The sequence below is a fragment of the Garra rufa genome, unplaced genomic scaffold (genome assembly GCF_049309525.1).
Source record: "Garra rufa unplaced genomic scaffold, GarRuf1.0 hap1_unplaced_657, whole genome shotgun sequence".
Classification (NCBI taxonomy): domain Eukaryota; kingdom Metazoa; phylum Chordata; class Actinopteri; order Cypriniformes; family Cyprinidae; genus Garra; species Garra rufa.
In genome coordinates this window covers 1-12,578 of record NW_027394922.1, presented here as the reverse complement: position 1 = coordinate 12,578, position 12,578 = coordinate 1, and the positions used below count along the sequence as shown (strand labels likewise).

The following is a 12,578-nucleotide window of genomic DNA, read 5'->3' as shown; positions in this document are numbered from 1 at the left end:
CTCAATGTGTGTCAACAGGTTAGTTATGGTACATAAGTCTTATAAACAGTCTGATGTATATAAACAAAACAAGTTTGTTTCAAAGTGATCAATCACAAAATAAACTAGATGTTTATATGTTCCATGAAGGACTGAGTGGTTCTTACCCAGGCACAAACCTACTGCTTTGAAGCTGTTTGTCGTCGTCAAGACATTGCTTTGCAATTGCTAAGGATATCTTTTTACTGTGTTGCTAGGTGGTTTCTTTCTGGCCTATGTTAAAAGAGCCCAACCCTAAGTCTCTATATGATATTCTGGTCCTTAAATATGACTCGGGGGCCTCTTTCAGTACTAGCATGTCTATTTTTTTACCTTTATTGTCTGGGAGATGAAAATAAAATCCAATTCAAAAATCACTTGTGTCTATAGCACAAATGCAGAGAGAGGTTTTCTCTTTTAAACCATAAGCAATAATAATAGTGGTGCTTGCCTTGTAAAAAGATATGACTTCATTCTGAGCGTATGCCAGGAAACTGAATTCACTTCCACACAGGAGGTAAAATTAATGTTAATAGATCTGAAATTTACGTCACTCTGGCTCTGCAAAATCGGATTTCATGTTTTCAGTTCCTGATTTTAAAGGATGTCTTGTCATGTTTTATCCATTGCCACACTGCATTTTCCTGTTTCCACTGCAATCCCCAGCTCTAAACAACTTAATTTTTCAAATCAATTTAATAAAGCAACAAATTTGCAAATCTGCTGTATAATGCACAGTAGTGCAGCAGTGGAAAGTTCTGGTGTTGCGGTAAAATTGCTGGCAGCTATGCAAAGTCAGTCTGGCGTTGAGCTATACCACAAAACGGAGGAATGTACTGGCCCTCGTCTCCACCTTCCTTTGGATATTACCTCCTCGCACACAATAGCTGCACGCAATCCAGAGATCAGGCACACAATCAAAGCTTCATGTTTGACTTGCTACCTTTCCTTACTTTGCCAAATGACACACGAGACCGAAATGCTTCTTTGCAAAATCGAAATTGCTTGGGGTGCTGCTGTATTGTTGGTTTGTGTGAGACATGAAAATGTGACCCCTCCAGCACCTCCATTGGCCTTTTCCATCTTTGCAACTATTTTGAATCACACTGATTTACCAGAAAGTTCAAAGCACATAATTGAACTGACTGTAAATGCAGCTGTCAAGATTATGCATGTCTCAACAGTGATACTGATGTTATTTAACCTCCTCATGGCACATGCTATAATTGCAATGAGGAAAGTGTGCAGTGAAAAAAGAAATGAAACTATGCAGAATTAGGGCAGGGTGTTATAACAATATATATAAAATATAAATATAATATACAGAACCAGTCAAAAGTTTTTGAACAGTAAGATTGTTAATGTTTGTTAAAGAAGTCTCTATTGCTCACCAAGCCTGCATTTATTTGATCCAAAGTACAGCAAAAAGGTGTATGTAAACTTTTGACCTCAACTGTAATTTGAACACACAAAAAGCTATATTTCACAACACAACAGTTAAACATTAGTTTCTGCTGCATAGTATTATTGTTATGTAAAATAACTGTTTACTATTTGAAATTATTTTAAAATGCAATGTATACCTGTGAATTTTTTGTCACATGATCCTTCAGAAATAATTCTAATATGCTCAAAAAACATTTGTTATTATTATTATTATGTTGAAAACAGCTGAGTAGTATTTTTTCAGGTTTCTTTGATTAGCAGAAAGTTCAGATGAACAGCATTTATCTGAACTAGTCTAATAATCTTTTGTAACATTATAAATGTCTCTATCATCACTTTTGATCAATTTAAAGCATCCTTGCTAAACACAAGTATTGATTTCTTTTAAAAAGTTATTATACTGATTCCAAGCTTTTGAATGGTACATATAATGTTACAAAAGCTTTTTATTTCAGATAACTGATTTAAACTGTTTTAAACATTGATCATAATAATAATAAAAAAAAAAAAATTCTTGAACAGCAAATCAGCACATCATGTGACACTGAAGACTGGAGTAATGATGCTGAAGTTAGCTTTGATCACAGGAATAAATTACATTTTAAAATATTCTCATTCAAATAGAAAACAGTTATTTTAAATAGTAAAATTTTTTCAAATTTTTACTGTTTTTGCCATACTTTGGATCAAATAAATGCAGGCTTGGTGAGCAGAAGAGACTTCTTTAAAAACATTAAAAATCATACTTTTCAAAAACTTTTGACTAGTAGTGCACTGTTGTAAATACGTTTTAGCATATTTATTTTTTTACTAGCGTAAGCACAAATATTATAATATAACAGAATATTAAACATATGTATACAAAAAAATAAATAAAAATAAATTAAATGTGGGGACTTGGCAGTTATAAATCAATGTATTGAATCAATTTATTGAAGTCCCTTCTGCTCACTAAGCCTGCATTTGATCCAAAGTACAGCAAAAACAGTAAAATTCTGAAATATTTTTACTATTTAAAATAAGTGTTTACTATTTGAATGTATTTTAAAATGTATTTTATTCCTGTGAATTTAAAGCTAAATTTTTAACATTACTGCAGTTACATGATCTTTCAGAAATATTCAAAAATTTTGATTTGCTGCTCAAAAAACATTTATTATTATTATTATTATTATTATGTTGAAAACAGTAGAATTGTTTCAGGTTTTTTTGATGAATAGAAAGTTCAGATGAACAGCATTTATTTAAAATAGAAATCTTTTGCAGTATTATAAATGTCTTTTAACATGAACAATTTAAAGCACCCTTACTAAATAAAATTATTAATTTCTTTTAAGAAAATTCAAAGCTTTTGAATGGTATAATGTTACAAAAGCTTTTTATTTCAGATAAATGCTGATCTTGGCATCTTTCTATTCTTCAAACAGCAAATCAGCATATTATAATGATTTCTGAAGGATTATGCGACACAGAAGACTGGAGTAATGAGCTGAAAATGTAGATTTGATCACAGGAATACATAAATTTTTTAAATAATCAAATAGAAAAATAATTTTTTTTTTTAAATAGTAAAAATATTTAAAACATTACTGTTTTTGCTGTACTTTGGATCAAATAAATGCAGGCTTGTTGAGCAGAAGAGACTTTTTACAAATATTAAAAATCTTTTGACTGGTAGTGTACCTAATATGAAATAAATGTATCTCAAATACATTTTAATATAGAGCTAGCACAAATACTATAATAAAACAGAAAATAAAATATAAAATAAATATGAAATGTGCGGGACTTGGCAGTTATAAATAAAATTTATTGAATCAGACAGACTGAACTGACAAAAATATGCTAAAATTTGCAGGTGTAGGCCTATTTGAAACTATGATTTTCCCTGCCATATCGCTTTCTTTTTTTTACCCCATGTTAATTTAGTACAGATTTGAACCCTGGGTTAATGCTAACACTAAGCATTACACTAAAAACTGGCTGACAAATAAGCAGTGTCAAGCATCGAACAAGAAAACCCAGTTAAAAAGCTGTTAAAAATACTCTTGCATAATAGAAAAGCCATGATTGTCAACATATTGCAACTCTTTGCTAGTACAGTCAGAATTACTCATATTTCATGACATTTTCTTCACATGGAAGGTATTTTACATGGAAAGCATGTGTGGTGATCGCGTGACATTTGCTTTTTTCGGCCGTGTCTCTGTGATTAAAAGTGAATCTTGTTATGCTCAGCATTCTTAGACAGAGGGCTGTAGGCAGGTATGGGCTGTTTAATTGGGATCCAAAATGGTTTGTGGTGGTAACCAAGCTTCTGTCTCTCACACACATATACACACAAGGGCGAAATCAAGATCAACCTGCCAATCACAGCGGAGAAAACAAACCCAAACAACAACCGAGCGAAAACAGCAGCGCACAAACACATGGCAGAGACAGTTCATGCAGTTATAGTTTCTATATTTTATACGCTTCAATGTAAATGAAAAAGAGTCATTATGTGTCAAGTCATCTAGAGTTTGTTTTTTAAAAATATTTTTTTTCTTTAGAAAGGCAAACATACATAGTGATGAAAGCCAAAATATTAAATGTCACAGATGTATATTTATTGAGTAATCCACTATTTTGTAGAGGGGGGTCAAAATGACAATTTTCACCTTAGATTTGAAGCCATTTTACAGGGGTGTAAATCGACTTTAGAAAGCTGGCAGTGTCATTACTTTATTTTTACAAAGAGATTGGTAGCTCTATTAGTAAATTCTGTTATCTTTAGCTATCTTTGTTTCATTATATGTCAACGTTGACAGTTCAAAAATGGCAAAAAGCACTTTTTGTTTGTTTTTGACTCAAGTTTGAAAGCCTGTAACTCAAGAACTATTAAAGATATCTTAATATTCTTTTAGATTTTGGTTCTTAACAGACTTTACTTGTGGTATCTTTATTTTAAAGGCCCTTAATGATTCAGTCCCAGAGATATGGAGATCTCAATATAGCTCTAGGAGTAAATTGGTAAATTGTTCACATTGTTAGTGGCAATTTTTCATACAGCTGATCCTTCTTTTGATTTGAAGAGGAATATCTAAAGAACAAATAATGTTAAAACTAGAAATGCATCTCATTTTGTTCTATCAGCTCAGTTGCATAAAACATACGTAAATCATTTGTTTTTCGATCACTGAAAACGGGTGAAACTTAACAATTTGAACTTGGAGCTGTTTTGAAATCCTAATATCTATGGGTTTTGAAAATGTAGATTTTAAAAGGAAAGATTATTTAGAACAAGAATCTACAAGGATATTAAGATATCTTTAATACTTCTTGAGTTACAGGCTTGCAAACTTGAGTCAGAAAACACAATAAGTAATTTTTCCAATTTGAACTGTCACCATTGGCATATAATGAAACAAAAATTTTACTAATAAAATAATAAAATAAATAACATAATGACACTGCCAGCTTTCTGAAGTCATTTTTACACCCCTCTAAATTGGCTTCAAATCTCAGGTGAAAATTGTCATTTTGACCCCCTCTACAAAATAGTGGATTACTCAGTAAATATACTTCTGTGACATTTAATATTGGTAACACTTTAGAATAGGGTACACTTATTCACTATTAACTTTGACTATTCCCTCAATAAAGTCCTAATTTGCTTCTTATTAATAGTTAGTAAGGTAGTTGTTAAGTTTAGGTATTGGGTAGGATTAGGGATGTAGAATAAGGTCATGTATAAGGCATTACTATGTGCTTAATTAGTACTAACAAATGGCTAATATTCTAGTAATATTCATGCTAATAAGCAACTAGTTAAGATACTATAAAATAAAGTGTTACCTTAATATTTTGTCTTTCATCACTATATGTGTTTGTCATTCTAAAGAAAAAATATTAAAGGAACACTCCACTTTTTTTGGAAATAGGCTCATTCTCCAACTCTCCCCGAGTTAATAAGTTGATTTTTACCGTTTTGAAATCCATTCAGCCGTTCTCCTGTTCTGGCGATATCACTTTTAGCATAGCTTAGCATAGATCATTGAATCCTATTAGACCAATAGCATCGCGTTCAAAAATGACCAACAAGTTTCGATATTTGTTGTATTTAAAACTTGACTCTTCTGTAGTTATATCGTGTACTAAGACCAGCGGAAATGTAAAGCTGCAGTTTTCTAGGCTGATAAGATTAGGAACTACACTTCCATTCCGGCGTAATAGTCAAGGAAGTTTGCTGCCGTAACATGGCCGAAGCAGGCGGAGTATTATCAGAAATGAGTTCCCAGCTAGTTTAGCGTTTGCACATGTGCTGCGTGGTATTACTGCTCCTGCTTCGGCCTTATTACGGCAGCAAACTGCATGTTAATTTTTGTTTAGTACTGACCAAGATAAGGTACACTCCTGAACAAAATCTTAAGACCGGGGGAAGCATTGCAAATTTTACGCATTTCGCGCTGGTGGATCATAACAGGGTTGTAAGTACTGCTTCAGAATGCCAAAAGAAGAAACAGGAGCAAGAGACAAAAAATAGAAAGTAGGCAATTTATTAAAAACGGCATTTAAACTCAAAAAGGCTGTTCATCAGCTGATCAAAAGTTTAAGACCATAGCCATAAAAAGGTAAAATCTGCACAAAAATATGGCTTTCATGTCATTGTTCTTCAGGCAGTCACACTGTCATGATCTCCTGATGGCAAAGGCAAAAAGGTTTTCTCTCTTTGAAAGTGGCAGAATTGTTAAGCTGCACAAGCAAGGCCTCTCGCAGCTTGCCATCTCTTCCAAGGTTGGACGCAGTAAGACAGTCATTTTACACTTCTTAAAAGATCCTGAGAGTTATGGGACAAAAAAGTCAAGTGGTAGACCCAAAAAATTTCACCTGCACTGAGCCGCAGGATCCGACGGGTTGTCCGTGAAGACACAGGTCGATCCTTGACCCAAATTAAGGCCCTTACTGATGCTGACTGCAGCCCAATAACCATAAGACGTCATCTGCGAGAGAAGGGCTTCAAGAACAAAAACGTCTTCAAAGGCCACTTCTCCTCCAACGCCACAAACTTGCCCGTTTGGAATTTGCAAGGGAGCACCAAACATGAGACATTGAAAGACTGAAGAAAGTTTTATTCTCTGATGAGAAAATTTTTTATCTGGATGGTCCTGAAGGCTTCCAACATTACTGGCATGACAAGGAGATCCCATCGGAGATGTTTTCTACGCGGCACAGTGGAGGATGCTCCATCATGATCTGGGATGCTTTTCCTTCAATGGGAAAATGGAGCTTCAGGTTGTGCAGGGGCGTCAAACGGCAGCTGGCTATGTGGATCTGTTGCAGAGGGCATCCCTCTTGCCTGAGGGTCCCCGTCTGTGGGGTAATGACGTGGATGTCCTTCGTGAAGCCATCTTCACCACATGGATCAACGTTCCCAGCAGCCTCCAGAAAACAGTCAGATCAAGCATGCCGAAGCGAGTGTTTGAAGTGATCAACAAGAACGGTGGGGCTACTCACTACTGAGTCCTTTTTGACACTTTTAGTTCTTTGTGGGTTTATTTTTGGGCCATGGTCTTAAACTTTTGATCAACTGATGAACAGCCTGTTTGAGTTTAAATGCCATTTTCAATAAATTGCCTACTTTCTATTTTTTGTCTCTTGCTCCTGTTTCTTCTTTTGGCATTCTGAAGCAGTACTTACTACCCGGTTATGATCCACCAGCGCGAAATGCGAATACTTGCAATGTTTCCCCCGGTCTTAAGATTTTGTTCAGGAGTGTATTTCACGTAAAAGACATTCACATATAGTCCACAAGAGAATATAATAGTAGAATTTATAAAAATGACTAAATTCAAAAGTTTACTTGATTCTTAATACTGTGTTGTTACCTGAATGATCCACAGCTGTGTTTTTTTGCTTAGTTGTTTGTGTGTCCCTTGTTTGTCCTGAACAGTTAAACTGCCAGCTGTTCTTCAAATTCTTTGGTTTTTCAGCATTTTTGTGTATTTGAACCCTTTCCAACAATGACTCTATGATTTTGAGATCCATCTTTTCACACTGAGGACAACTGAGGGACTCATATGCAACTATTACAGAAGGTTCAAACACTTGCTGATGTTTTAAATGGAAAAAGGATGCATTAAGAGCCAGGGGTGAAAACTTTGTCAGGGTAAATTTAACTTATTTTGTCTTCTGGGAAACAAGTATCTTTTGTAGCTTCTGAAGGGCAGTACTAAATGAGAAAAAAAGAAGATATTTAGGCAAAATAAGAACATTTTAAACATCTTCTATTATTCAAATGTTTTCACCCCCAGCTCTTAATGCATATTTTTTTCTTCGGAAGCATCAGTGAGCGTTTGAACCTTCTGTAATAGTTGAGTCTCTCGGTTGAAAAGATGGATCTCAAAATCATACAGTCATTGTTGGAAAGGGTTCAAATACACAAAACTGCCCAAAAATTTGTGGGACCTGATGTAACGTGTAGCAATAAACAAAGGGAAGCAAGTGCAGGTTATGGTAGTTTATTGAGAAAGATGCAATGATGGGTAGAACAGATAATCCAGACGTGGTGAACCGGTGCTTTAGTGGTGGTGAGATCTCCCGGCTGATGACACAAGGACTGGATGGCAGAGTGCAAACGTGTCGTGAAACTCCCGTGAAGTGCGGTGACGATCCAACGACGAATACACAATCCAACAAGACACGAACCAAGACAAAGAGACATCCAGACAAACTATCGGACAGGGGAGAAGAGAATGGCGTGAGTATATATAGCAGTCTGTAATGAAGAACACCTGGTGCCGGACTGATTAGCAGCTGCACTGAATGAGCATGACGAACAACACAGACAGACACATGATCACGAGACAGAGCACATGGCATAATAAACAACACTGACAGACACATGATCACAAGACCTGAGAACACGGCAGATGCGTGAACCGTGACACCTGAAGGATGTTTTTAAGACAAACAAGGGACTCATGAACAACTATCACTAAACAAAAAAAAAAAAAAAAAAAAAAAACTGCTGTGGACCATTCAGGTAACAACACAGTATTAAGAATCAAGTGTATTTATTCATGTAATGCGAAGCAAAATTTTCAGCAGCCATAACTTCAGTCGTTCAGTCATTTATTGCCATATTAGCTCTACTGGCTGTTACATGTCACATATAGGTTAAAAATTCAACAATATAATAAATACAATATAATAAAGACAAACATTTAAAAAAAATTGTACATACAATTCTTTAAATGTATTTGTGATAAAAATATCTTAAATCCTTAAAGGATAACTATTGCCAAAATGCAACCTGGGCTGTTTTTTTTTTTACTGTAAACGAGACAAACGTATATCTAAAAGCATAATTACGACAAACGAGCCGTTTTTGAGATTGACCGTGATTTCGTTTTGTGGTCAATGGCCGGTGAATGGGAGTACTAGGGGCATTCGGAGATCGACACTTCTTGACTGGCAAGACGGCTGTGAGTGGAAACTCAAACAGTGTAAGTGAGTTGTTCAAAACCTTTCTTTTTAGTAAACTCTGTGTACACAAACAATGTTCTCAATGCTCGAGTTCATGTGTAGAGACCCAGGCGATACTTCGAGCAAAGTTTCATGGTGTGTCGAGCCTTCTTAGTGTTGTAAAAATATCGATTTTGATGCGCTCAAATGTATGCCCTTAGTACTCCCATTCACCGGCCATTGACCGCAAAACGAAATCACGGTCAATCTCAGAAACGGCTCGTTTGTCGTAATTATGCTTTGTATATAAGTTTGTCTCGTTTACAGTAAAACAATCAGCCCAGGTTGCATTTTGGCAATAGTTATCCTTTAAAAGTGAGTCTTCAATGTCACATGATCCTTCAGAAATCATTGCTGTTCAAAAACATTTTTTATTATTATCAATGTTGAAAACAGTTGTACTGATTAATATTTTGTGAAAATGTAATTTTATGATTAAAAAAGAACAGCATTTAATTAAAACAGAAACAACTTCAATTTCAATTTAATGCATCCTTCCTGAATAAAAGCATTAATTTCTTTCGTTATAGTGTGCTTTTGGGATGACTGAAAATGAGGAATAGTGAAAACAGTGCACCTTTTCAAAAGCTCTCTCAAAGCTGGTTCACTTTTCCCACTACTTGTTTGCATCCAGTTTTTGCGTACTGTTTTCCAGCCGCTGTGTGATAGGCCAGTTCATCCGCCAGTCTCTCTACATGACTGAGGTCAGGGTAAAACCCTTCGAGAGTCATTTCTTCTAGAAAGCATTGTATGACATGTTCCCTCTCAAGCAGAGAAAGAGGTATGAGCTCGACCGCAGACTCCGTCCATATAGGATGAATTAGAGACAGGGCCCGCCGGAGTGGTTTGTGGGCTCCAGCGGTGGAAGCATTTTGAAGAATGTGAGCTGTGATCTCCCTTTGCCCCAGACTACTAAGAAAAACATAAACCACATTCAGAAACTCATTCGTCTGATTCGACTTAAGAAACGTCTGCAGGATGTCCAGCAGCGGAGGTGGCATCAGTTCCACCTCGTCCAGGATGAAAAAGGGAATCTGCTCCTCTTCCTCGGCTCGAGTCACTACCTCTGATATACGCTGAGCTATTTTGGAGGCACAGTGCTTTGCTGCGTCCTGTAGGGGGCAGTGGTGTTTGGATAAATAATGCACCACTAGCTTGTCGTCGACCACGGAGCGGAAGTGGCGCGCTAGTAGGCGACCCAAGTGGCTCTTTCCGACACCGGGCGCCCCGTGCAAAGACAAGGCAAGGGGCTGCTGGTGAACGTAAGTGGACAGGTAATCGTTCAGATGGTCCATGAGCTCCTCTAGCGCCTCTGGCTGGCCAAACACCTCCCTGTGCAGCGACCTCTCCAAACCTTCGAGATCGTACTTCAACACATGGTCGTCCAGATTCTCAATGGCATTGTAGACCTGGGAGAACAGGAACAAGAGACTTTTCATACAAATTTATGCATGTAATTGATGTAAATACTAATAATTTAACATTACATTGTCATAATTATTACAGCAGCAACTTTTTTCATTGTTTTCTTGTGAAAGAAAGCATCTGCCAAAGAATGTTTTAAGGTAGCAATTGAAGAGGATTGTGGACCATGTTAGATGTCAATATTTATACATGTAAATATTTTTTTTACACTTTCCATTATGATTGTGAATGAAGTTGTTCCTATATTTTCAGTATTTTCAATATTCAAAATGCTTGATGTATTTTTAAAACAATAATGTATTTTTGTCATTTTATTATTATTATTATTATTATTATTATTATTATTATTATTTTTTACAATTTTAGTTATTTATGTTAAATTTCTTAGTTTAATTTTGAATATTTTTATTTTATTTTTCAGGTTTAATTGTTTTTTAAATAGCAAAATTAAAGTTTGTGTTTACATATTTGTGTGCTTAATAAATGTGTGTATTTATATATACAGACATTTTATAAATTATCAACCTTATATTTTAAAACTTTATTTTGGATTTTCGATTTGACATCCCTAAAATAAATAAATAAATAGGATGCGATTAATCAAAATTAATCGTTTTGACAGCCCTAAATAAATAAATAAAGGATGTGATTAATCCCAATTAATCGATCTGACAGCCCTAAATAAATAAATAGGATGTGATTCATCACAATTAATCATTTTGACAGCCCTAAATCAATGAATAAATAAAGGATGTGATTAATCACAATTATTTGATTTGTCAATAAATAAATAAATAAAGGATGTGATTAATCACAATTAATCAATCTGACAGCCCGAAATAAATAAAGGATGTGATTAATCTTAATTAATTGATTTGACACCCCTAAATAAATAAATAAAGGATGTGATTAATCTAATTTAATTGATCTGACAGCCCGAAATAAATAAATAAATAAATAAAGGATGTGATTAATTGCAAATAATCAGCCATGACAGCCATAAATAAATAAATAAATACACACATAGTATGCGATTAATCACAATTAATCAATTTGACAGCCCTAAATAAATAAACAAAGGACATGATTAATCGTAATTAATTGAGCCCTAAATAAATAAATAAATGAAGGATGAGTTTAATCACAATTAATCAGCCATAAATAAACAAATAAATAAATTTGGATATGATTAATCACAATTAATCGATTTGACAGCCCTAAATAAATCAAGAATGTAATTAATCACAATCAAACAATTTGACAGCCCTACATAAAAAAGAAATAAATAAAGGATGAGTTTAATCGCATTTAATCAGTTTGACAGCCCTAAATAAATAAATAAATAAATAAATAAATAGGATGCGATTAATCGCAAATATTTAATTTGACAGCCCTAAATGAATGAATAAATAAATTAATTAATAGATTGGCGCTGATCACAATTAATCAATTTGACAGCCCATATGTATATATTTATAGCTTTGTTTTTGGCTTTGTTTTCCTATTGACAGTCTAAATACATTATATGTACACATATTTGCATTTCTTTTTTTTTGCAGCTCACATGTTATAATTGGTCTATCATATACAATGCCTGCATGCCACTGAACAGACAACTTTTCAGTCATTTTATTCAACGGGTCATTTAAGGCCACAGGCAATTTAGAAATCCCAACTAGGACATGTCCGGGAAACAGAAGAAGTAAGGTCACCCTAAGTTTAGGATGTGATAACCTGCTTTGCCAACCAATGGTAGATGTGGAGAAAATGTACAAATTGGTTTGAAAACAATCAGTTTTGGCACAGAAATCTCACTCAAGAAAAGAGCAGGCAGAATTACCTGGATAAAGACAATCACAATAAAGAGCAGCAGGAAAGGATTGGCTCCGCTCCGCTCTTTCTTTGGCTTGAATATTAAAGTGTCATTTGGAAAAAGCACGCGAGACTTCCTGCGCTTGGACTTCCTGGACTGGGGACTCTTAGGGTGCAAACTCCCATCAGACACAACCGAGTTAGTGTTCAACCTGACTGAATTCGATCTCTTCAGGTACTTCTTCTTGATTCGGATCATGGCTTTCAGCTGTGGCGAGAGGAAAGACACGCTTTGCCCACCTTCCTTCTCTTCGTCTCCTCTGTCCTTTTCCACCTGAGCATCCATTAAAACCCCTTCACAGTCCAAAATT

The 12,578-nt window shown here is 35.1% G+C and overlaps 1 protein-coding gene across 1 annotated transcript; it reads right to left on the bottom strand.

Moving 5' to 3' along the window:
• Positions 1-9,563: 9,563 nt before the first annotated feature.
• On the bottom strand, positions 9,564-12,553 carry tor4ab (torsin family 4, member Ab). The gene is made up of 2 exons (XM_073833040.1): positions 12,236-12,553; positions 9,564-10,379 (listed from the first exon to the last, which is right to left on the bottom strand). The coding sequence occupies exons 1-2, from the start codon at positions 12,551-12,553 to the stop codon at positions 9,564-9,566; spliced, it is 1,134 nt and encodes a 377-aa protein (XP_073689141.1).
• Between the last annotated feature and the right edge of the window lie 25 nt (positions 12,554-12,578).

What these genes read in the sequence shown, in the direction of transcription:
- tor4ab (XM_073833040.1), bottom strand. Translation starts at nt 12,553, where the DNA reads ATGGATGCTCAGGTGGAAAAGGACAGAGGAGACGAAGAGAAGGAAGGT. An exon ending in TTGTGATTGTCTTTATCCAG is followed by an intron (nt 10,380 to 12,235) that starts GTAATTCTGCCT and finishes CTGTTCTCCCAG; the next exon opens with GTCTACAATGCCATTGAGAA.